General features: G+C 49.3%; 1 protein-coding gene and 1 long non-coding RNA gene across 5 annotated transcripts in view; one reads left to right on the forward strand and one right to left on the reverse strand.

The window, feature by feature from the left end:
• Positions 1 to 19,452, forward strand: part of pb (homeobox proposcipedia) — a 263,759-nt gene extending 244,307 nt beyond the window's left edge. For all 3 annotated transcript variants that reach the window (XM_070537020.1, XM_070537018.1, XM_070537019.1), the window contains one exon: positions 16,055 to 19,452. In XM_070537020.1, coding sequence (XP_070393121.1) covers positions 16,055 to 17,922 — 1,868 coding nt within the window. In that variant the 3' untranslated portion in view covers positions 17,923 to 19,452. The remainder of the gene's footprint in view (positions 1 to 16,054) is intronic.
• Positions 19,453 to 19,746: 294 nt separating this feature from the next.
• The window catches only part of LOC135896423 (uncharacterized), a 657,092-nt gene continuing 650,942 nt past the window's right edge, over positions 19,747 to 25,896 (reverse strand). For both annotated transcript variants that reach the window (XR_011513927.1, XR_011513926.1), the window contains one exon: positions 19,747 to 20,303. This is a non-coding gene — a long non-coding RNA (uncharacterized lncRNA). The remainder of the gene's footprint in view (positions 20,304 to 25,896) is intronic.

The raw sequence follows: 25,896 nt of genomic DNA on the forward strand, positions 1-25,896 counted from the left end.
TCGTGTAACATGAAATCCACTAATAAAGCATCATTTCTTTTTTTGTTGTTGTTCTTCTTACGGAGACACCGATATGCTGAGTTAATACAACTTTGCGCGGTGAGATGAAATGGATGGTTAAGGAAATACTGCCTTAGGGCTTTCCTCAGGCTCGAAGAGTGACGGGCCAAACGTCGCATAATGTCTTCTGTGTGAGGAGACACGGAGCTGCTGTATGTGAGAAAACGAAAGCGGGTGAAACCAACGCGGAGACGGCAGCGTGACAGCGGACAAGGACCGCATTGCCGAGACAGCATTCCTAGCGAAAGAAGAAACAGTGGATTGACACGAACGTGCAAAAAGAAGCAAGGATAAAAGAAGTGAAACTGAAGTAAGAAAGCGAGAGAAAGGGATGGAGGAGGAGGCTAAAGAGAGAAAGAAAGACGCCGCGATAGCACGATCTCGAAATAGACGGCACCGAGGCATGTCAAAATTTCGCCGCTCCGATCACTTGGCAAGTTCGAGTTTGCTTTTTTTGCAAGACAGGATACGGGCTTCTCGGAAGACGAACCCCGCGAAGACGAACTGTTGCTTCGCAGAAAGTCGTCCTCTGTTTCCCAGCTCTCGAGGAGGTTAACACGACAGCTCGCTTTGATGCGAAGTGCGGGGAAAGGGTCTGCTGGCCAGACTTTGTTTGCGGTGCGCGGTTTTGCTAACGTGAATCCGTACGGTCCTGTTCATTAGAATACGCTAATTAGCGTTGTGCATATCAAAGGCATGCATTTAAAAACCGAATTCTTAAGGACGTTTTCAGTCCTTTTCTGGGAAGGAAATAAGTTAAAGAAAATCTCGACATTTACTCGTGCAGACGTACGCTTAGTGTTGTTTCACTGAGTTTTATAACATCAAACATCAAAACAGTGTTCTCTTAATGGTGCATGATAGACTTGTATATTAAAGCTTATGTTGGGTACCTTTCACGTACCTTTCACGATTCAAAGATTGCAAGGTTCGTGGATATTATATTCAGCGCGTTGCGTCTGGAAAGTCAGTGGCGATATATTCAATTCAAATAATTTTAAAGTTGTATGCATTTTTAAAGGTGTTTTCTTTTGAACCGTGTTTGAAGGTTCTGAGATCGTCCTAAATTTCTACATGCCGGTGCCTCTCTCATAATTTCTCTGGAGCTTTGAGCACTGCATCCGCGGATCTATGCAGAAACTCCGGTAAAGCTTTTGTGAGAACATATACTAATCGCATTTTCGATTCATCCAGGGCTTTCTGCTTGCTTCTATAAACTTGTTCTCTCGCCTACTCATCCCCTTCCCCCCAAAAAGAAAAGAAAAGAAAGAAGCATGGTCACCTTTTACTCACTTAAGGTTGCGATAATTCGTATTCCGAAGTGAGCTATTCACACAATGTCGCATAAGGAATTAATGCATAATAAGACTCCACGAGCTGGCAAAATAGAAAGCGGCAAGACATTGCGTTTTTGTTTTCACTCTGCCTGCTTCCAAAACAGAGGGCCAGGTTACGAATTGATGCAATGACCATGTATTAAGGATACCTTTTGTTAGCGTTTGCCCTATGCATGGTAGGAGAGATGGAGGTAAATATGTCCATAAATGTGACATATATAGGATGATCGGCTTTATAGGTATGATATATAGTAAGAATCTATAGGGGATATCTTTTGTAAGCGCTTCTGTGCCTTCATCACTGGTCAGATACAGACATGTACAACCACATCACGACATGATATACCTTGTATATCATGTCATACTACCTGTCATATCATATGTCATATCATATCATGTTATATCATACCTTGTATATCATGTCCCGATTTAAGAAGAGTACTGTTAATCCTTCACGCACATTGCTACTTCAGAAGCAGCCGTTTTAGATAACGTTATTACATAGTGCCACAGAATGAGCATGGTGTTCTCGAGACAGGCTCTTGCAGGGGCATTCTGTCTCTTGATTATACAGACGACCTATGCAGATCCTTCATTGTAGAGGCGGTGGGGAATGCCTGTTCAATAACTTCGCTAGGACAGACAACTTGCCCATCTTGCGCCAAATATGCATACCAGAGCCCGTAATTGCATCTCATATCGCAGGGGTTTCTCGCTGGCGAAATTTCACAACTGCGATTACCCTGTTGCGACATTGGCACTGGAATGAGAGAGAGGAGGGAGTGGGAGGGGGGGCAAGGAGGTCAACCAGCTGGGTGGAACCAATCCGGTTCCCTACACTGGGGGTAACGAAAATAGCGAATAGAAGGAGCAAGAGAGTCAGCACTGAGTGCACGTGGGAGGATGCACGGGGACACTATAACGGGTCTGTCGGGATTTGAGTTTACCGTTATTCCCGTGTAGCTCTAACATAGGTGAAGGTATCTTGTGTTCTCGTCTTACACGATGCCTATCATCCAATTTTTGAGCAGGAAACAAGACGCCCAAACATCTTTTGCGCGGCGTTCCACACAAAGCGCTGACGCAGCAAACGAGCACCAAAATTTTCACAGAAAAGCGGCTGTCAATAGGAAATTAGATGGACTAGAACCGTATCGAATCGTCTCTGCCAGTAGCCTAACGCTTTATCCTGGATGCGGTTATGACTCAGCCGCAGGCAAATACCGACATGGTTGTGCAAATGCGTGAACTTCCTGGTCACGTCAACAGCATCCAGCGTCACAAAAGTCATCATTATGACGCGAGCCTTACGTGAAAGGCTGCTTCATCTTGCCTGGCCAAGTATAGTGACTTTTCCTTATGGCGCGCAGCTATAAGGCGCACTCATAGAGGTGCATATTTTGAAGTGAAACATTCGGCGTAAATAAGAGCGACACAACCTCGCTCCTTCTCCCGCCTGTAAGGCCACTTTCCTGTGACCTTCCCTGCGACTGCTCGAACGCATCACCGGCGTCTATTGGAGGGTATACACCCACGCAAGATTACCTTTCTTTTCTTCTTTTGTCCTTAAAGAAGGAACAATAACAAACGGTTCATATTAGATTAAAATAGACTCTCAGTGAACATAAACTATGTGCCGACCGCCTTATCGCACACTTCGATCTTCCCAGCCCGAAGTCACGTCCGATAAGTGAGCGACGAAAGGGAGACATAACGTCCACTGCAGACGGCTTATACCAGCCGCAGTGGCACAGCTGTTTTTGTCCTTTCCGCCGCCGACGCGCTGGAGATGAACCGAGCTTCGTAGAACAGCGCCGGGCGGACAAGTAAGAGTTCGGACCTTTACTTTTCCAAAGAGGAATGTGCCTAGAACACCACTATAGCGCTGACAAAGAGGAAAAGCTAATGGGAGACGGTGGACCAGGAAAAAAAGAATGGAACGAAACAACGGCGCGCAAGAAGAAAATAAAAGATGATCTCGTTCTCCGAGCCTGCTTCATGCTGCTCCTGCTGCTGCGGTGAACTGACAGCCCGGCTGACGCGTCCTCGTCCGCAGAGGGAGGGCCACCACCACCACCACCACTGACGGCGAGTATAACGCTGGCCTCGCGGGCACCGAAGTCGCGCGGGCAGGGCTGCCCGAAAAGTGCCGGTGGCCGCGACGGCAGCGACGAAGCCGACGGCGCCGACGTCGTCGAGGAAGGAAGGCTGACGCGATCGGACGAGCCAGCGCACACAGACAGACAGACACATACACGCGCACACGCACGACGGCCAATTCGTTGGGAGAGAGGGAGAGTGCGCGGCTGCTGCCAGATCACGCTCCGTCTGACCAAAAACCGTGCAGTGCAGCGGAGGGCAGCGGTTCTAGCTTCAGCCGAAATGCAGGGACGAGTTCACAATGGTCATCAGCGCATACGTATGAGGGGCGATCTGGATCAGCCAGCGCGCGTGCGCTGGTTAATCGTCGCAGGCAAGCGTGCCACGGTGTCTCCCATTCACGAACGGTTGTAGCGCCCCTCAAAGCAGAATCGAATTCACAATGCCCGTGAGCGCTTACTAATACAGATAAGATCAACCCCCGATCAACCAGCGCATCGCGGTGGCTGATTGCGGCAGCCAAATGTGGCACGGTATATCGCTTGTAACGTGTGCCAATAGACACATGCCAATAGTTACGTGGTTTCGCTACGCGATTGGCTGTAGGGACAGCTCCGCAGTTTGTGCAACGGTGTACGGATTTTCGCTGAGACGGTGCGTACGGGAGAGAGTGGGCAAACCCAACTCTCTTGTCTGTCCGTGCGGCCGGCCCCGGGTGCAGCGGCGCATCCGAGGAGCCGGAGGAGACCCGGGGCTTCGCTGACTTTGATGGAGATGGATGGAACCGGGCGCGCGGCTGTCAGGGCCGCGGCCCGCGCGCCGCGAGGCGCTGACAGTGCCAGCACCGCCCGCGTCGCGTGAGTCTGACACGGAAATCTGAGGCGCCGTCGCAGCCGCAGCGCCGATCCCTCTGCGTGCCCCGCCACCCGGAAACAGGTAGAAGGAGCGGGAGCCTTTCCGCGACGTAATGCGCCAAGAGCGCATGCGCGGTTACGCGTGGTTACGCGCCGGTGTAAACGCGCTTGCCCGGTTGACATCCACAGCGACCCCGCGGTGATCGCCCGAGCGCGACAGCGCTTGGCGGGCGAATGAACTGTGTCTGTTGCGGCGACGTCGGAGAAGTGCGCACCCCTTTGGGGATGGTTTGTTCCCTATACGGGAGGGAAGGGAGGGAAGATACCTCGACGAATGCACTTGACGGGGTTCGGCTGCCAATGGGACGTGGTTACCACGCTACACGAGTTGCTGTAATTGAGGAACGAAGTATTCACTGTGGTGCCACCGCGTCTACTCGATCTTGTTAGAGATAAAGATACGCATCGAGACTTTCGCAAGTGCTGGGGGAAGCATTTCAGGCTTTAAAGCGACTTCTTTAACGCTTTCGTATATTCCCACGTTGAATCAATCACTTCGAAAAATTATTTTTTAACCTTAACTCGCGGTAATAACTTGCTGCTGTCTTTTTACATTTTCTGGACATGCCCTTTCTGCAAGGAGCTATGAACGCTATAGAGTGCCGAAAGTAGGAAGTCTGGTACACACATGTTTGCCCTCTTTTACGTACCCCTTTTAAAACAGCAAATACTTCCTGCTCTTGGCGGATCTGAACATAAAGGTAAGTGTGACGCCGATTTGTTTTCACGGAACAGCGACAAACCACAAACAGCGGCCGTGGAAGCAGCTATGGCTCCTCAACACTGTTGCTGTCACTGAGCTGATAGCCACCGCAGTTGCAATGTATCTCATTTTCAGCACGACCAGTGAAGAAAGACGTCTCTACTTCACATTTATAAAAAACGTAATAATAACGGTGTCGAACAGTAAAACGAAGGAGAAACTTTTATTATAGCTGTCGCGTGTTGACATGAGTTTTTCACTTCGTTTTGTCTCATGGATCTTTTGTGGCATCATTTAAAATGCAAACGCGCCTAATTCCGCTGCAGATGTAGAAAGTCGCAAATATTAAATGTGGTGATGGTGCTTTTACTCTTAAGACATCTTGACGCTTGCACAACTACGCTGACTCCTGAAATGAAAATGTTAGGGAGAGAGAGAGAGAGATAAGGTTGAACACCAGAGCCGTAAACAAAAAGACACCAACGCATCGCGTTGTACTAATGACGCTGCACAAAAAAAAGTAACAAAAGGAAACAAAAAGGCTGGACATGATGCGCGTGACGAGTCGCAAAAAAATTGGCATTGCCAACGCTTTAGCTGAAAGCTTGTCACCCGCACGTATTTCCTGCGTGGCCATGACGTCCTTTTTCTGTTGTGTTCTGACGTCTTCCTTCCAGAAATGTTAAATAAAGCAGCGCTACGCGGGACGGCGGTGGTTCACATTTTCGGAAACTGCCACCAACTCAGCTCGACGCCTGCACCGCGGCACTCTCACTCTTCTTCTTCTTTCTGCCTGTTTCCAGTTCGCTTGTTGTCAGGTTCAGTTGCGAGATGACAACACAACAGCGGCTCGCAGCAATGACAAGTCCTGGACAGCTGCAACCCCTCGACCCGCTTGTCGCGACTACCGTTCTCGCTTGAATTAGCTTGTTGTGTCGTCATAAGCAGGAGGGTACTAGTGTTCAAATGCAAGCCACGAGTTTTGTGTTCCTAGACCTGTCAGCCGAGGACGAGAAGTTGCAACGCTAATACCACTCTTTCTTTCTTTCTTTCTTTTTTTTTTTGAGACGGCGTCATCTCAGTCAGTAACTTTGTGCGCGTATTTAACAGCTTTGTCTTGCTCAACTCTCATTCGAGCATTTGTGAGCGAATTACCACGTCATTTCACTGTATTTAAATCTATCAAAGAAAAAATGTAAACTCAGTAACGGTATCACTGATTGATGGATTAATTCGTTCGTTCATTCGTTCGTTCGTTCGTTCGTTCGTTCGTTCGTTCGTTCGTTCGTTCGTTCGTTCGTTCGTTCGTTCGTTCGTTCGTTCGTTCGTTCGTTCGTTCGTTCGCTCGTTCGTTCGTTCGTTCGTTCGTTCGCTCGCTCGTTCGTTCGTTCGTTCGTTCGTTCGTTCGTTCGTTCGTTCGTTCGTTCGTTCGTTCGTTCGTTCGTTCGTTCGCTCGCTCGCTCGCTCGCTCGCTCGCTCGCTCGTTCGTTCGTTCGTTCGTTCGTTCGTTCGTTCGTTCGTTCGTTCGTTCGTTCGTTCGTTCGTTCGTTCGTTCGTTCGTTCGTTCGTTCGTTCGTTCGTTCGTTCGTTCGTTCGTTCGTTCGTTCGTTCGTTCGTTCGTTCGTTCGTTCGTTCGTTCGTTCGTTCGTTCGTTCGTTCGTTCGTTCGTTCGTTCGTTCGTTCGTTCGTTCGTTCGTTCGTTCGTTCGTTCGTTCGTTCGTTCGTTCGTTCGCTCGCTCGTTCGTTCGTTCGTTCGTTCGTTCGTTCGTTCGTTCGTTCGTTCGTTCGTTCGTTCGTTCGTTCGTTCGTTCGTTCGCTCGTTCGTTCGTTCGTTCGTTCGTTCGTTCGTTCGTTCGTTCGTTCGTTCGTTCGTTCGTTCGTTCGTTCGTTCGTTCGTTCGTTGTCGTACTTGCCGTGCTTCGCACGTCTTTATTACATTTACTGTGAAGTTGTTTTTGCCACATTTAGTATCATTTTGCGGAGGAGCACGCTCTAAAGGACGAAAACGAGAGCCAGAGCAAAGGGCACAGCCATGAGCCGTCATTCGATAAGTGCACCTGCGTATTTGCGCGCCAAAGAAAATCCTTCACGCTTGTCATACACAAGGCAATATAACATAGGCGCTGTGAACGACAATGGTACTGGTATCTGCAGTGTTATCAGAAGGCCGATTTCTGCAAATGTTGTTGTGAAGTTTATCTTAAGAGAATCCATGACATGACAAGTACAGATCTATCTCATTCGGGATAATTCTCGCACCAACATAAGTTAAGTGTCACTTTTCAGACTCCTACTTCATAGTGAGATGCTCTGCTGATCTCATCTTTGATTACAAGGGCACACACGCACGCACACGTACTCGTACACACAAACTGTGCATACATTACTGTGAGACCAATGCAGGGACGTAAGACCACTTCAAATTAATAATTAAATTTTAAAAAAGTGAAGCAAGGGCCATTGAGAATTAGAACTCGGGCAGGAACGTCAAGGGTAAACATGTCGGCACAGTTCAAGAACAGAGTTCAGTAAGCTGAATATATTTCACATTCTGCAAAAGCTTTCTAATGAAGTATGTTCGCTTCCAACTTACAAGGTGTATTTCGAGCCTGCGCTTAAAGCATACCTTGCATGGTGTGACGAATCAGTCCCAACTCGGCTTGTTCTCTTACACCGAAGCCATTGCAATTATGGACGCACCCTAATGTTTACAGAATGATGTTTTTTTTCCTTTTCCGACTGAGCTCACTTAAGAAACAAAAACAAAAAAAGGAAATGGAAAATAAGGTGTACTGCTTCCGATTCATGAAACTGTTCTGACATCCCACACCTTGTACTGCCGAAAATGTTCCTTTGTCGCAAATACACGCAAAAACGCTGAAGCCACAAAAGAGCTTAATTTTTCAGTGCCTTGCTTGCGTGAACGTTGCGTGAAAGGCACCCTGCGAAAGTTGCGGGCACGCAAGGGCAGAGTCAGCTCCTACATTCCTGGCACCAAGCCAGCGTGGCCAGAGGAAACCCGGGCCGACAAACGGATAGCCGTGTGAGGACACGCCAGAACATCAGGCGCGGCCCCTATCTAACCTAGTGCTAAACTGGAAAATTACATCGAAACTGTATATTTCAATACATCGCTAGATGCGCATACGGATTCATTCCGTACCGATTACATCCGTTGACCTTTGTGTAACTTCCCAAGTCCCTACAAAAAGTTGATAAGCAACAGTCAACAACTCTGACTACTGATTTAATAATGCGATTTCTTTACTGAGCAGCGAAGGCGCTAAAATTCAGGCTGTTTCCGCGTTTTTCCACAAGAGGTATCTTTTTAATCGTTACGTGCGTGGTGACTCGTCTGAGAGCTCTTGTAGTTGGAAAAGCCCGTTAACTGACTTAGCCAAGAACATACAAACTTGAACATCTTTTTTAAAAGAAAAAGTAAGCACAGGGACCCAACTGAACTGCTTCCATTCTCCATGTTGACATTGTGAAAACATCTGCACTTCTAGTCGCGCTGTTACGAAGTACGATCTCCTCCCAACAAAGAGAGAACGACTAACGTTTTCCTCGCCAAGGACTCAGACTCATGTCCACACACAAGTCAAACGCTGGCTACTTGCCGCTCCCGCCGCTTTTAATCCCAGTCGGCCACTGCGACGAGCTCGCGACACGGAGCACCGCACCCTCTCGAGTTGCGTCAAAGTCGCGCCCGCCAGAGAGAGGGACCTCTCTGTCCGGACCAGCCCCGAAGAAAGTCAATTTCACGGCGCTGACTCAGACGTGTCATCCCTAGCGAAAGCCTTCTTCGCCTATTTCCCAACCCCAGCTGCCCCTCCCTCTGGCCTCCTTCTCCGCCTTCCATTTCGTGCGAGCGACCTCGCTCTTTTTCGATGGTTACCGCGTGACGAGACAGCCCGCCGCCGACGCAGCCGCCCGAGGAAGGGCCGCCCCAGTCATACGCATTTCTGTTCCGTCGCGCGTTCTTTCTTTTCACCCCGCAGCCGCCACAGCCGCTGCCGTTAGAACAGAAGGCGCGGAACGCTGCAATAGCAGCGAACGGCGGCAGCGGCTGCAGAATAGCCGGCCGCCAACTGCCACGGCAGCAACTCCGGGCAAAAGGCGGCCGCGCGACCGGCTAACTCTCGGGCGGCGCGCGTATCTGACTGGGTACTAGAAATCGTTACTTTCATTATGGACCGAAGTCAGTCGGCCGTGAGCGCGGTCGGAGTCAGAACCCGGGGCCTCCTCCTTCCTTGCCTCGAGAGCGCGGGGCGCTACTGCTGCTGCTTCGGGGCACGAGCCGTCTCGCCTCCCCTCCCACCCCCGTGCTTCCTTCTTCTTCTTCATCTTGTGCTTCTTTGATTCCGTGTACGCGCCGAGCTCTGACTGGCAGGCCTTCCCCGCTGACGCCGAAGGGGGGAAACAAGAAGAAGGACGGCCGCCTATCGCCACTGAAGTAAGGGGTCTGCGAGGCGCGCGCGCTCGAAACAAAAGGCGAGAGTCAAAAGACAGAGAAACCAGCCTCGGGGCAGCGCGCGCGCACGGAAAAGAAGGGAAGAGGGCATTTAATTTGCTTTCGATCCAAGAAAAAAGAGGGGGGCCACCCGCCTCCGGCAACGACGGCAGCAGCAGCGGCGGTGGCGGCGAAGTGCAGCCCCACGGAGACGACGGCGGCGGCTTCAAACTACCGAGACGCGTTAGCAGGTTCACGCTCCACGAAACTTCGCCCCCCCCCCTCTGTGCTGCCCACCCCCCCTTCCTCCACCCTACGACCAACCCGCTTCTCGCTCCTTCTTGCTGTTACTGCATTTTTTTTTATTTTACGTCTCTGTACCAGCGCGTGTGTACGTGTTTCTCTCTTCTATCCTTTATTTCGCTCGCCCAAAACCTTTTATTCCGCACTCTGCTCTCTCGGAGCTGTCGCTCGCCGTTTCCTTTTTGAAGGCCCTCCCGGTACAAGGGTGCGGACACGGGTTCTCGATGCTTACGCCCACCGATCATTGGGTTGCGATCCCTGAAGAACACAGGCTTTCTTTCGCGCTCCGCGCGTCCGCGCGCCGTGAAGCGTCTCGTCTTTCGCATCGCTTACAAAACAAAAACAAAAGATACGCGACGAAGAACTCGCGCACTGGCAAAGACAAGTTCGAAGCCCGTTGAAAAACTCTGTCACCGTTTTTCTTTTTTTTTCTATATTCGGATCGAGATGCGTGGTAATCTTCGTTTCTTCTGTGCAATCGCCGTATAAGGTGGCACATCGTGCGTGAAGAGCGTCATACGAAGGCGCAGAGCGAGAAGCAACAGCTGCGCACGCTTTCACCGGCGAAAGAATATTAAAGCGTAAGCGAAAACACAGTGTATATGTAAAAAAAGAAAGGTATGAATGTCGAGGGGCTGATTACTTGACGCACTAACACGTGGTGGCAATCACTCGCGCAAGAACAGGTCCAGAAAGTGTCGAGCATACGAGAAGCGGGAGAAATTACGCTTAGAAGGTTAGAAACTACGAGGAAAGTAAAGGGTTAGCGCGAGAAGAACAAAACTACGAATGTGGACAGTAAGAAAATGCTGTCGTCGAAGTCGCTCGATTTTCTCGATGAACTCTGAAGCTTTCTTATGCTAAGACCGGTGCCCCTTATAAAAAGAAGAAGCAAGGACAGAGAAGCGATATGGAACAGACAAAAGCTTAAGTGGTGGCAACGAAGCAAGATTTTAAGAAATCAGCCTGCCGTAAATGGAAGGACAAAAGAGCGTGCATACGAAGCAGCCGGTATGAAATTGAAATGAAAAAAGAGAGACGAAAATAAAAAAAACATAAAGGAGAGGAACGAACGCTATGTACACTTAACTGGAATGAAGTGGATTGGGCGGAGGATTCTCGAGACAAATTGCGAGAGTCTCGCGGACATAAACGAGAGCTTTCTCGCCTTTCTTCTTATTATTTTTTCTAGACTCAGCATTCGCGCAACCGGACAGTTAAAAGAAAAGTAGGTATGGGTAGCGGAGGAGAAGGCGGCTCGCCGGGCAGGGAGGGCGTGCCATAAGCGTAGAGCGACAGATTCGCCCACTTCTCGGAGCGTCGCCGGTGAAAGTTCTAATGAAAACGATAATTAGCTCGATTCAGTGATCTCGAAAATGAAAGTTCGGCGCGGCCGCCTTGAGCAATCGGCTTAGAAGGAGAGTCGAATAATCCTCGGAGGACGAAGACGAAATGCGATGGAGAGGAGGTCACGAAAAAAAGTAAAGAAACGATAAAGAGAAGAAGGCGCGCTAAGCCGGAAAAGAAAAAGAAAGAAAACGCAAATGGGGGGAGAGCACGACGAAAGGAAAGTGAAGTAAGGCGTGGATAAATGAGAGAAGCAAAACGGTGTCATGGTTGTTTCGCTACTCACGCAGTAATTTTAGATAGAGAGAGAGATAAAAAAATGGTTAAAGAAGGGAGGAGGTTAGTCGTCTGTGCGTTTGCATCGGGCGCGTGCGCATGTGTGTGTGTCTCCCTCTCATGACTTGTTCGCTCAACACTGTCGGCGCCGAGTTCGCGACTTGTTTTATATCTCGTCTGATTCCTACGCTCTCTAGCGCTCGCAGTTTGCCTTACCGGCGCTTTAATTCCCTCCCTCTCTGACTCTCTCCATCTTCTTCAAGGATAAGTAGGGGGTGGTGGGGGGTAGGGGAAAGGAATTGTGAGGGTGGACCCTGGCCCTCTTCACTCTGCCGAGAGAAACGAAACGAAGTTGTGCAGCGCTTTACGCTGTGTGCGTGCACATTGGAAATAAGTCAGATACGCCGATCCGCTCTGGCGTGGACGCCCAACAGACAGACGCACGCACGCACGAACAGAGATGGCTGGCACCCGCTGCATCGACATTCTACGGTTTGCCTCTTAATTTTAGGCGCTCGTTCTGTTTTTCTTTCTTTTCTCCCCTCACTCTTCGCTCCTGGCTTTCTTTTCCTTTTCTCTCTCTCTCTCTCTCTGTCGTCTCGGGAGGATCGTTACGTCGTTAGGGAACTCAACGTCGTGTGAATGCAAATAGGGCTGGCGCAGCCTGAAACAAAAACAGCTAGCAAGCCCGAACGTAGGCCGGTCTGGTTTTTGAGTTCACGCTGTGGTTGTTTGGAGTGATTTTTTTTTCGCCCTTTCCATGCTCTCTTTCACTCGTTCACTCTTTCTCTCTGTCACTCTCACCTCTCGTTTCTTCATTCCTGGTTGCACAAACAAGCACCATAGAAGATGAAACACCAGAAAGCAGCTCTCAGCCGCTTCATTCTTTTTTGAATGCGCATTTGAGGAAGCCCACTGAAAAGCTACAGCCAGAGAGTATTTCTGCGTGCATCAGGAATTCGCGCCAAAAGCGCTCTGCGCATAATTTGCCGTCCAGGTTAGATCTCTTTTTTTTTCTTTCGTTTGCTCCCCCATCTTTTCTCTATGCTACGCAAATTTATTTCCTTCTTTTCTGTTTCAACTGGTGCTCTCCCGACTAAAAAGAAAAAAAAAAGAAAGTCGCTAAAGAACTGTACCAGCCTCTTTCGATATCTCTGTTAACTTTTTAAACACATCCAGCGCAGCGCCCTCCGCGTTGGCCTCTGGGGGAATGAGCTCCACGTGGGACCAGGTGCACTTTCAGCCTTTCCCCAATGTTTCTTCCGCCCCACTCTTTATCCTGACTTCTTTTTTTTCTATCACGCTGCGGCTACGCTGCTCACTGCTCGCCGTGAATAAGGACGCCAAGCGACACCAGCTGGGTCGAAAATCGCTTCCCAACCGTAGCTGCACCGAGCTCGAGGGGTGCAGGAATCACTTTTTCTTTTTTTTTCTTTTTTCACCGTGAAAGTTGTGCGTTTCTTTTTTTCTTCTTTCAGTAGGTTCGAGCTTTCTGCATGTCCAATTCGACCACGCGTTAATTTTTCACCTCGCGATTTTTAACAGGATCCCAACTAATGCGGCAAAACAGAAACAGGAGGGTTCGGGTGCTGCAGGAACGAGAACTGTGGAGCAAACTCTGCAGCTGTTGCTAAGTTTCCTCACGTCCGCTGTAGATGGGGGTATTAACCAAAAAAATACGCTGAAAGCAGCACATCTGTATACGCAGGATACCACGAAGGCTAGAAAGAGATAAAGGGGGAATTGGAGAGAAAAAAGAAAAGGGGCAATCGTTTTATGGACGACTACGTCATGCGCTGTGGCGTTGTGTGGACACTTCGACTATAGAGCTGTTTAACACCTCCCTGTAGTCTCGCTAGAAAGAACGAGAGCGCCGCTTCGCGCTTACAATAACAATAAACATCAAAACTGATAATGTTGCGACACAACATGATGATAACATACGGGCCCTAAGAGAAAAATCTTAACTATACTATGGTTTCATAAAATGTGCTTGTCGTTGTCGCAAACAAGTTACCTATGCAGGGTCTGTCCTGAAAATAATGTCAGTAAAGCGATTTATAATCACTTTCATTCATTCATTTATTGATACTGTCAGCCCTCATCGGGCTATTACAGGAATGGAGAAGAAAACAACAAAGAGATACATAGAATGCGTCCGAGCAACACGCTTTGGCTCACAAAGCCTGTCTAAAAATCAAAAAGTATGAACTACAACATACAAGGGAAAGTAATAAAGAACCATTCACAATTTGGCACCGCATCGTCGTAGACACAATAGGAGTCACACAAGTAAAAGTAAATTCATACATATTGGGTAATTCACTATGTGTTATTACAAAAAATGGTGCTTTTAAGATTTAATTATTGAATTGTTAAGTGAATTATTCAATTCACTTATTGAATTTATCGTTACAAGTGGTTAAAAATCTTCAACATACTCTCCTTTTGCGTAGATATATAGGCTACAGCGAGACTTCCAGCTCTCGAATGCGTTGCGGTAGTCCTCCTCCTGAATGGCTTTTAATGTTGCGGTGCAAGCTGCTTTGAGCCTGTCCACCGTCCCAAAATGCTTGTTTTTCAGGGGTGTTTTGAGGCGTGGAAACAAAAAAAAAATTAGGGGGGAGCCAAGTATGGGCTGTATGGGGGCTGGGGGATCGTTGGTACCCCTGCTTTAAGCAGCTATTCGGTGACGATGAAGGCACTGTGTGCCGGCGCATTGGCGTGATGCAACTTCCAGTCGTGTGCGGTGTCCGGCCGTATGCGTTGAACACTGCGTTTCAGTTATTTGAGGACTCCCACATAAAATTTGGAGTTCGCAGTGGTTCCAGGTTCTACAAACTCGTGATGAACTAGTCCGTGCCTGTAAAAAAAAAAAAAAAGAAGATCACGATGATCTTGACCTTTGATTTGGTCATCCTGGCTTTCTTCTGGCGAAGGGACGAGTGCGTGTGCCACTCCGAGAATTGCCTTTTCGTCTCGGGGTCATATTCAAGTACATAAATCTCGTCACCTGTAATGACGCTGTCCAAAAATTTTCGATCACGTTTGCACATGTCGAGGTTTTCTTGGCACGTTTCAACGCGGTGCGACGGTCGTCAGTGAGCACTTCTGGAACAATTTTTGCGCGCACCTTCCGCATGCCCATATCGCTTGTAACGATTTTATGAACTTGAGTTTTCGCAATGTTTCACATGTCGGCCATTAAACGAACACTTAATCGTCGGTCTGAGTTCAACAGTTCGCTCGCTCGCGTCACATTGTCGGCCATGGTGGTCGTGGATGGCCGTCCGGCGCAGTCCTCGTCGTCGACCTCTTCCAGGCCTTCCAAAAAGGCCTTGTGCCACCGAAACACTTTCCGATCGGACAGGGCATGTTCTTGTAAGCAGTCTTGGGCATAGTAACAGTTTCCGCAGTGGTTTTGCTAAGTTTCACGTAAAGCTTGATTGCAAATATTTGTTCTAACGAGCGCTGAATTTTTTATTGCACAAGAATTTAAAAAAAAACTTTCACGGGCAGGTGTTGCACCTCAGGGTGATCCTACCGCCTGCCACTGGTTTGTTGTGTCCCTCTGCGCGATCCCTCCGTTAGCAACCAGCTTGTTACATTTGAAGGCGATCCCACAGCAAGCGACCTGTCTCTCGAAGCTCTACCGACATTTCTTATTGGGTAGCGTAGCGTTGTCGGCGAGCTGCAGGCCTCCGGTAGACCATGGCGACCGAGCAAGGGCGAGACGACGTTTTGCTAGTGCGAAACTTGCACTGTTTTATTCTATGGTAGTTGAAAGAAAATAAGAAATGAATGAAGTAACAAGCATGAAGTACATGGCATGAAGTATATCGTCTCTCTCCCACAAGTACATTTCGGGGCCCCTTAAATAGGCTCTCTTACAATTGTGTGGGTGGGATCTTGCTTGCGTCGATGACACGTGACAGGCACAGAGAGAAGGCCCCTCCTCCTGCAATACCAGGCACGGGTAGGAGAAGTCGATTCTCTTTTCGACGAATCTGAGGGGAGCGGAAGAGTGAATGACCTCTCCGGCGCTCGTGGGCTCGGGCGCAGGGGGTAGAGTGAGCGACGAGGTAAGCACGCCCGACGCCACGACGGTTGAGACGGGAAGGGGATAAGGTCGCACCCACGGTGCCGTCCCCGTTGAAACGGAAAGGGGAGGTCGTCGCACCCACGGTGCCCGTCCCTGTTGAAACGGGAAGGGGATGACATCGCACCCACGGTGCCCGTCCCCGTTGAGACGGGAAGAGGATGACGTATGGCCCATGGCCTCAGGCCATACCTAACACAGGTTCGTCCTACACTCTCCGTTGCTAGGAGCACAGTGAGCGACGGAGCGCTGCTTACCTGGGTTCCCCCACTACCAGTTTCAACCGGTTAGACCTCGCTCCGATGTACAGTCGCTTCACAATAAATTCACTGGCATTACTTGCAGGACAGACCCTGTACCTAATCGGCTAAGACCTATAAATATTCTTATATTACTCTGTCTGATTACGTTGGCAGTTATACGCAGTGACTTACGTATATTTATTGCTCTCTCGTTGCGCAGAAAACGGAGAAAACGGAATGCCGCGACGTCTGCGGACCGCCTACACCAACACGCAACTTCTGGAGCTGGAAAAGGAGTTCCACTTCAACAAGTACCTGTGTCGGCCTCGGCGGATCGAGATCGCCGCGTCGCTCGACCTCACCGAGCGTCAAGTCAAGGTGTGGTTCCAGAACCGGAGGATGAAGCACAAGCGGCAGACGATGATGAGCAAGCAGGACGACAAGGGCAACGGCGGCGACGGTGCCTCCGAGGGCGAGGCGCCCGACGGCGACCAGCGGCTGCCGCAGGTCGCCCCCGTGGCCAGCCCGTCGCAGGTCGGCGGCGCCGAAGACGGCGTTCGGGACGGCTGCTGCCCGCCGGCGGCGAGGGCGGCCGCGTCTTCGCCGTCGGGCTCCGAGCCGGACTCGGACTCCAAGGGCCACCTGCACCCGGTGCTCGGGCTTGCCTCGCCGGCCCGCTCGGACAAGACCCCGACGCCCGGCAAGGAGGGCGGCTTCGTCGGAGAGCGGCCCAGCCCGCTGGGTCGTGCCGCCAGCCCCGCCGCCCGCGCCGCCGCCGCAGCCGCCGCCGCCAAGGCGGCTGCTGCCGCTGCCCTGTGCGCCCTGGACGCGGCCAGCCCTTCGGCCGCCACTTATCCTTGTCCCAGCGCGCGTGTGGCTTCTTCTCCGAAGTGCCAGTTGCCGGCGCAGCTGTACGGGAACCACTACGGCCAGCAGCAGGAACGCGCCGCGCCGGCTGCCATCGCCGCGCAGCAGCAGCCCTACAGCAGCGCCTCGGCGCCCCAGCACCGCGTCGGCAGCCAGCCCGGCGCGTACTGCGCGGCCGCCTACCGCTCGCCGCCGGCCGCCAGCCCCGCGGTCGGACCCCAGCCTGGAGCCGGCAACGGCTACGTGGCCGTGCTTCCGCACGGCTACAAGGCGACCGGGCCCATGTACTACCACCACCAGGGAAGCGCGGCGGCGCAGGCGTGCGGCTACGTGCCCGCGGCCGCCGCCACCGCCGCTCCTACGCACGCCGGAATGATCGGCACCGCCATGGACGCCCACCAGCAGATGCACCACGCGCAGAGCCAGCAGCCGTCGCCGCAGCAGCACCAGCCGCACCATCCGCAGCAGCACCAGCAACAATCGCAACATCAGCCTCAGCACCAGCAACAGCAGCACCACCAGCAATGCCAGGCGCAGCACCAGGCGGCCCAGGTCCAGCCCAGCACTCAGCAGCCGACCCACCAGCAGTCCCCGGAGCAAAGGCCGTACATGTACGGAATGGAAGGCATGAATCAAGCCACGGCGTCAGGCCAAGGTTACGTGGGCGAGTACAGGGCCGCGGGCCAAGAGTACGCGCGCGGAGGCTACGGCCCGGCCCCGTACAACAGCGAGGCTGAGAGCATCGAGGAAGGTCAATACAGCGGGCCCAGCGATGGCAGCGGCTACCCCTACACCTACCGCGCGTCGGAGTGCTACCCCACCGATGAATCGAGTAACATGGTGGCTTCGCCGAACGGCGACTCCGGCATGTACTACGAAATCGCCTGCAACGGCAGCTCCTCGAACCCCGCCACTAGCCGGACTCCCGAGTACGCGCCGCCCTCGGCGAAGCAGCAGCAGCAGCAGCCATACCAGCAGGCGCCGGCCAACTATTACGAGATGCAGAACGGCAGCGCCACAAACGCGGCGACCAGCTACAACCCGTCGCCGGAACACTACAACGGCCAGAGCTCTTCGGACACCGACCTCAACTTCAACAGTTTCTACTACGGTGATTCCAACGGATACTCGGGACCGGGCTCGTGCGGCTCCAACGAGTTCAGTTTTCTGACGAACATTGCCAACGAGTACGCGGCGCCCGAGTACTACCAGCTGAGCTGACTGCAAGACAATGAGTGATGCGAAACATTTCGGCAGTGTGCGTCAGCCTGAGCACTCCGTTTCTCTGAACGTAATAATCGGGGGTCGGGGCACGGGGGATGAGACCAGAATGGCAGAGCGACCGGTGCATGCGAAAGGTGCGTGGCTCCGACATGGCGAACTCCTGTCTTTGATGATGCCGGAGCCAGACAAGATTGCGCGTTGCGGGTCGCCGGCTACACATACGCTCGACTTTGCTCCGAGAAAGAAAAGAAAAAAGTTTTTCACTAGTTTGAGGAGTGAGTCTTTGAGCTGTGACTTGGTGCGCTGACCGCGCATGAGGTGATGATAAGCACATTTCTCCAGCGCACGTTGTATGTAGACCAGTATATACGTTCGTGCCGGAAGTGAGTATATCCGGCTTCACAAACGTGTTCCCAGCGATTGTGAAACGAGGCAGTTAAGAGCAGCCATTCTGTAAACCCACCTTCCAGCAGTTTCGTTTCGTCCTGCATCGAGTGCAATAATGCGGCTGGTCGTAAACATTGCCATGCGAACAGAAACCCACACACGAAGAGCCCTGTTCACAAGCAAAAAAAGTCTGCTGTGATTTTTTTTTAAATGTCTTTGTTTATAAAGCTGTAAATATAACTTAAGAGGCGCTGTGCAATCTTCACAATAATGCGAAGCTGATCTTACGCACAGACTGGCTCTCGGCAGTGTTTTACTTATACAGTGAACCTCTAACTCACACCTGCACTACCTTCTCCAAGCTTTCCGCGTATTGAAGCTTTTCCTTGTACTTCTGTACTGAGAAAAAAAAAAATACACATCCGAAAGTGCTTGGCAGCAGGAAAGAAGAAGACAAAAAAACAACAATTTTGCCTCACCTATCCTTCTGTGTTACGTCGTGCTGACTTCCATTTTTATTTTTTTGCTTGCCACGCCCTCTTTCTGCGTCTCTGAAATATCGCAATTTGTTCTTCTGTATAGCGTGTATTGTATAAAATATTGTTGTCTATCGTGTCCACACTATGTGTTAAAGAAAGTTAGGCTGTAAATATTGTTACAAAATGTGGCACCACGTCGTAATCTGTGTTTTCCAGTCTTTCTGACAACAAATGTTTCACCGAAGAATTATCTTAAAAAAGCAACTCAATAGAAATCATTCTAAACGTACGCCATGTACGTGTATACCACTTAGGGCTAAAGAAAAGAACAAAAGCTAATAATAAGCAATTTCACCGAGCAACTGATTTCTTTTCGTCGTGTTCAACTCACAAAAGTTGCTTGAACATATGCTGTACACTTCGAGTAAACGTTCTCCCCGATGTTCCCACACAAGAGTAAATGTTGTCCTTCTGAATCTGGTGCATTTGAGAGCGTGTATGAGATACAGATGTTGGCTGGATCACAATTAAAACCTCCTCGTATGACGAACGCAACTGGTGTCTGCCTTTACTGTTTGTACAATGCGCGGCGCAGAATCCACATGACAAAAAACATCGACTGCATGCGAGAGTGGCAGCGATTTCTATTTCCCATATTTCCTCCCGAGTCCCAAAGGCAGATGATATGCTACCGTCATGTCACGAATGTTAAAAACCCACTTTATTTTTTTTTGTTATTGTAAGTCAGGTGCTGAAGGCACCTTATTCATGTAACAGCGCCTCATGTCACGCCATGTTTGCTACTGTGAAAACAGCTTCACTTTGCCTATAAATACAGTTGAAGAAGCAACATTATGTGATGGTCCGAAGTCACAATGGTGTAAATCAAATTATTGTCAACCTTATCGAAAGCTGATGTCAGGTCCATAACTAAATTACTTCCATACAGTTCCGCGAACATCTAACTTTACGTCCGCGACGAATGTTTCGTCGTAATCGATTCTGAGTTATGATTAAACGGCGCGTATTGTAACGTACAAGAATTCTCAGGAGTATGTACGTCCCTCAAAAAAGTATTGCGCATCGGCTTAATGCTACTCAAAAAACTTCATTATGGAAGTTTTGTATAATTCATAGTGTCTCCTTTTTTTGCATATAAGCAGAAAAGGACTGGAGGGTTGGATTATTAAAATCATTCAATATAGCCAGATAATTTGCTTTTCAGCATCGTATTGACACCAGTGGTCGTTAGAAGCTTGTAACTGCCTGAATTTCTTATGGTTGACTGAAAATCAAAGACAAATGACCGTTTATGCGTTCGTTCTACTAATAAAGTCGACTGTCATCGTGAGATGAATGCTGCTGGAGCTTTCTTTTTGTTTGTTTGTTTTTTCTTTCAGTTATGGACGATATAACGCTCTGTCAAGTACATACAAAACTTCAGACCGGCATCGCACTCTCCATGTCTTGTTGAGGACTTGAGATTCTTCGCATTCACATTGCCCTGAGGTCCTGAAAAGAAAAGGATAAATATGCTTGCAAAAAGAAAATAGAGTTGGAGAGAAGCCGGAGTTATAGCCAGTAACCGTACGAACAAGTTCATTCAAAACACGCTTCTGCGAATGTGATAGTGGAGAATGCACGAAGGAACCGGCGAATTCGCAAGCTACATCGTGCAGTTCTTCACAATGTTAGTAAAAGGTACGTACCGGTTTTCTTAATTTGATCTCACCACACTGCCGTAAGTTCGCTACTGTAAATGTATTTTTGAGTTTCCGCTGAGCTCATACCCAGATCCAAAGGAACGGGCTCATATGGAAAACGGCGCCACGCAGGCAATCAGGTCGGTCACTGTATCAACTAGCAAAAAAATAAAACATTTCATTGAGTCACCCATCCGCCAAGGTCGCTCTGTAGGTATAGAACGGGCCGCTGGGTTAGTTGGGGTGTTTCAGGTTTGAGGAACGCAAGCCTTCGACGGCGCTAGAGAATGCAAACGTAGACAAGATCTATAGCTTGCCCCCTCTGACCTAGAGGTGGCGGGTGCAGCAAGTGGCCGCGGCGACAGTATAGTTGAATAAGTGGCGTGATGGAAATAATTCTCGTGTACTATCGGATTTCGTCGGCATCATGATCATCATCATCCCATATATTTGTCCACTGCCGTGACAATGGGCTCTGCCAGCAATCTCAAGTTACCCGTATCATGCGTCGTTCGATCTAATTAAGTGCCTGCAAACTACCTAAACTGCTTGCTTCCTACGCCTGAACCAAGACTTAGGTACATCCACGTTGAAAGGCGGCCAGATGGTCCTAGTCACTGCGCAGTACTTGGCTGCTCCATATTACGACCCAAATGTTGCTTTGAGACGTCAAACCTGTTTAATTAATTAAACGCATAAATAACAAATTAGTTGCATTTTACTACATCATTACTCAATTACAATATTACTAAATTACCATAGAATATATACTACGTCTCAAAATGAACCTGCAGTTCAGCGAAAGCTACACAGCGTGCTAAGGCACTGCCACAGGCTAAACGTGGACCGAGCACTATATACGCAATAGAATTAATCGGTTCGATTTCGGTTATGTCGCAGATATACATACGTTTACTATATAGACAAGCACTACATAAATAGTTGTCTGTTCCTTAACATTCCAAGCACATTATTTTGTTTAAAAAGTGACAGCGGCGTGGCACAGGCACGGAATGATACTTCGCCCACTGACGCCAATGGTACGTCGGGTACTTTGATTGCTCAAGTGCCCCGTAGCTTTCAGTGTAGTTCAAAGAGATACTGAGACGGTGTATAGTAGCGGTGAAATGAGAAGTACGCTTGCGCGTAAGTCGAGTCGAGTAATGCAGCGAACAATGGGCCTATAAGGTTTCCTGAAGCATTTCTGATCAGTCAGCGGTTATCATAAAAGGTAAGACAGGAATAAATGGGGTCCAACTGGAGAAGTTGGAAGCGGTGCGCCTCTGGTTATTTCATTTCCCTTATATGGAAAAATATCAATTTGCTTAAAAGAATCAATAAATTAAAATTAAGAAGTCGGCTGAAGCAATCTGGCGATAACTCTCGATGGTAATGCGTTAAGCATTGAATCATTATAGCGACACAACGTATTGTTATGTATGAGTTATGTATGAGGCGTGTGCTGCAGCGGGTTTCCGCTTGCGCGCTTTCCTAAGAACATGGTGCCATCTAGCGGAGCCGCCGCGAAGCGTGCGCGTGGCCTAGCTCCGAAATTCATGGCGCGCTTATCCTAGCGAATGCTGAAAAACGCGTTCAGCAACAAATGCGGCAACCAGACTCCTCGAACTTGCGCTTATTTCTAGATACGCTGCGCCATCTGGTGGCACTGCCGAGAACTCCGTTCGTGGCCTCCGAGACGGGAAGCGTAGCGCACCGGTGCCTGCGAACGGTGAGAATTGTTCTCTCGCTCGGCGCACACCTAGTAGCACAGACTCAGTGACCGAAGTCGACGGAATGTTCATTGAAGAGTGACACATACACAGTGTGTTCAGGGCACCGCTCGCTACAGCGTTGGCCCGATAGACGTTCATTGAGAAGCGGCACGTACCCACTGCATTTGTGGCGCAGCGTGCTAAAGCATCGGGTTGCTGTCCTTGATGAACCCTTGTGACATGTGTCCAAATCCGTTCAACATCGAAGGTGTCAACATCACAAGTGTTCCTCAATGACATTCCCAGTGGCAATTACCTAGTTAGCCAAGTTTGCATCAAAGACGTTCATGAAGAGAAGCACACACATACACACCTTCTGGCACATACCCAGCTACCCAAGTTGGCATCAAAGAGATTCATTGAAGATCAGCACAGATTGAGTGGCACACACCCAGTGCTCCAAGTCGACTTCAAAGAGCTTCTTCGAACAGCGGCACCCACCCAGTGCCGCATCTACGGGGTTTACCCATGTCGGCTTAGAAGTGTGGCACGTGTGTACTCAGTGAGCAGGTTGGTCCAATGGCTGGACTCGAACCCTGTTCCCTAAGCATAGCAGCCCGATGCGCTGCCCATTCGACCACGGACTAACGCAGTGATCCAGGTACGCCGGAAAACGCTTACATACAGACAAACATAGATACAAAAGAAAGATAGATGCATAACCCCCGCAAAGTGCGTGACGCACCCTAAGATTGCGAACGCATTAATGTGTGTTCCAGCATTTCAGGCATCGGAGAGTGTTCACAGTGAGGGCTAGTTGACCGGCCGTTGAGGTGTGCGTAGCGGCAAGTGAAAGGAGCACAACCGAATCCTGGGCCTATATATAGCAATAACACTTCGCTCTGCTAAACAATCGGGCATGCGGAATTTCCCATCTACATCGATTACAGGCAAGTGTATGTGGGTATTCTCAATATGATCTCTGCATAATATTGTAAGGTCCTGCATGAGTGTCTTGATGAAAGTATTACCAGTTCACCAGGAGGAAATGTAAATGCCAGGCTTGCCTCATTATCAGCGAGTTCGTTGCTAATCACGCCACAGTGACCAGGCACCCATTGAAACGTATAGCATATGCGTATAGTGTGACCACTTCGCTGGGCCCTGTCACGAAGCTCTGAGATTTCTAACACGAGCATGTGTAGAATCCTTTCTTCAAAAATGAATTCTAGCACCTGTAACGCTAATTTTGTACCGCAGAACACCGTCCATTTCTGAGATACCTGAGCTGTGATAAAACGGCCAGTCTACCGTATTGTGGCCACACCCTAAAAAAGCGTTTACAGCCTTTGGGTTGTATTTTGTCCCCAAACAATAATCGCCATCTGTCTTGCCCGCATTTCCTTTTTTAACGCTGCAAGCCCGGTACTTCCTAGTCACGGACGCCTTGCGCGTTATCAGCTTGATACAGCATTCTCGACAGGAAAGTAGCGAGCGCCAAGTTTCCAAGAGAGGAAGCGCAAGCAAGCAGATGACGATTATTGTTTGGAGACAAGATAAGCCCCAAAGGGTGTAAACTCTTTTTATATTGCAGTTCAGCAGCCGCAGATGTCGAATTTTGTCCAATTGAAGTAATTGGGTAATGTCGAGGTGCTGGATAAGAAACGCGGCCGTTGTGGCAGATGGTGGGACCGAACCATGGTTACACTGCGTATCCCAGCTGACGTTAACCAAGTTGTTAAAAAAATAAATTTAAAAAGATTATGCAAGATACAATTCTAGGTGTTCTGGCCTTCTGGAACAGCACCTCTGAAAGTTGAACACTTCAGGCCTTAAAACCATATGTTGCACCGTGATTGTTAAATATATTTTTGTTCGTTGAAGAGATTGGTTAACGTTACCTGGGACACCCTATATACTTGCACAGTCGCACTATATGATGTAAATATATGAGATAGGGCGAGCTATTTCAGGGCAATGGAAGAAATGTGGCACTGCTTCCTAATTCAAGGTATTTGAAGCCTCGGCAATGGTCTCGGTATTGGCCAAGGAGTTTTTTTGTCGGGGATGTCGGTGGCCTGGAAGGTTGAGGATAATATGCTGACGTGGCATGCAGCTGCTTTGAGAACTCGCAGTTCAGGTGGAATCCTGGAAGTAATGCTGAGAGGTAGTGGGAGTGTCATTAGGCGAAGATCAGTTCGCACAGATTCACAGGAGCTGTATACGTCGAGTGGCCAAGGCCGTGATTCTGCTACTGTGCTCTTTGGTTGGGTTGCGGCGTGCCAAGCCAAGACATACGCATATTGCTTTTGCTTGAAGGCTCTCAAGGCAGCGTGCGCAGACATTATGAGCCCATGTTAGATAGTGCATGCATGCTGTGAGGTACGCTGCCCAGGAACACTATATACAGTTACCAACGGATAAGTAGTGTGAGCCGTTTGCGTATAAAACACCTGTCTGAAAGCTTTTGAAAACGTCACCTTCGCCCACTACAGTGTTGTCTGTGGTGGCCTCTGAAATACATGTAAAGACGCAACCCCTCTCGGTCCGCGTGGCGCATAATGCCCTTCACAAATCAGCGAGGCCGAAAGGTGCTCATTTCCCTTCGTCATCCTCCTGACGTATACGAAGGCGCGTGACTCACTAGCATGAGTTACCATCTCGTGCGACAGCTGCGTGTGTGAGGAGTCTCTTCTGCATCTGTCCCCGCTATTAAGACCAACGCGGATTACTCCGCACCCCGCCAGATCACCTGGATTGAAGAGATTGAAGGTCATTCTCGGGGAGCAAAAGTATTCGCACAGTGGACACATGTCTCACAAGGTCTGAAAGCGGTACGCGCATTATAGCAATAACACCTCATGTGAATATCCTTCGCTTATTGAACAATCTGTGATTAGAGGAGAAGCCTGCAGCGACACAACACCTTCCAACATTGCCTATTTCATCAAAATAAATCACTTCGTTGTTTCGATGTGCACCGCTGGACGAAACGACATTATCAGTGTCTTTCTCTCCTTTCTTCCTTTTCATACCTGAACCTCCTTTGCCCTATGTAGAGTGGCATACCGGTAACACGTCTGGTTTACATCACTGTTTTTTCTTCCTTCTCTGTCTCTCTTTCTCAGTGGTTAGCGCGCCCAGCTCACAACTGCACATTGCGCCAAGGCATTAGTCCGATCCCCAGTAACGATGGTGAGCAAAATTTGGTATCTCCTCATCATATACCGAAGGATGAAGCTGGGAAGAAGGTGTGGCCTGACGACGATGTCACAATAACAATGACCACTATGACGGCGTAATGAAGAGAACCAATAAAGTGGCGGAGCAAGCTACATTTCAGATATTTAAAGGCTGTCGCAGCATAATACATGCAGTAACAGTTATAATGACTGTACAAACACTCACTGACTGGCAGGTTGCTGGCACATTCACATGAAATTTTTGCAGCTAGAACTAGACATTTTGAGCTAAAGAAGTTAATCCTGTCGTTCATGAAAGCATTAAGGTCGAAACTGTAAGGGACGATTTGGAAAAAGAAAGGAAAGATTGCGTTATAATAATTTTCGTGGCACAACCATAATTCTAAATCTGTTTTGATTGTGTCGCTTACTCTTGTAGGTGTCTATTTGAGGTAGCATAAAGACCCAGTGTAGAATTCATTTTGTCGTTAATAATGCCCAACAACCA

This window comes from Dermacentor albipictus, chromosome 4, assembly GCF_038994185.2.
Source record: "Dermacentor albipictus isolate Rhodes 1998 colony chromosome 4, USDA_Dalb.pri_finalv2, whole genome shotgun sequence".
NCBI lineage: Eukaryota > Metazoa > Arthropoda > Arachnida > Ixodida > Ixodidae > Dermacentor > Dermacentor albipictus.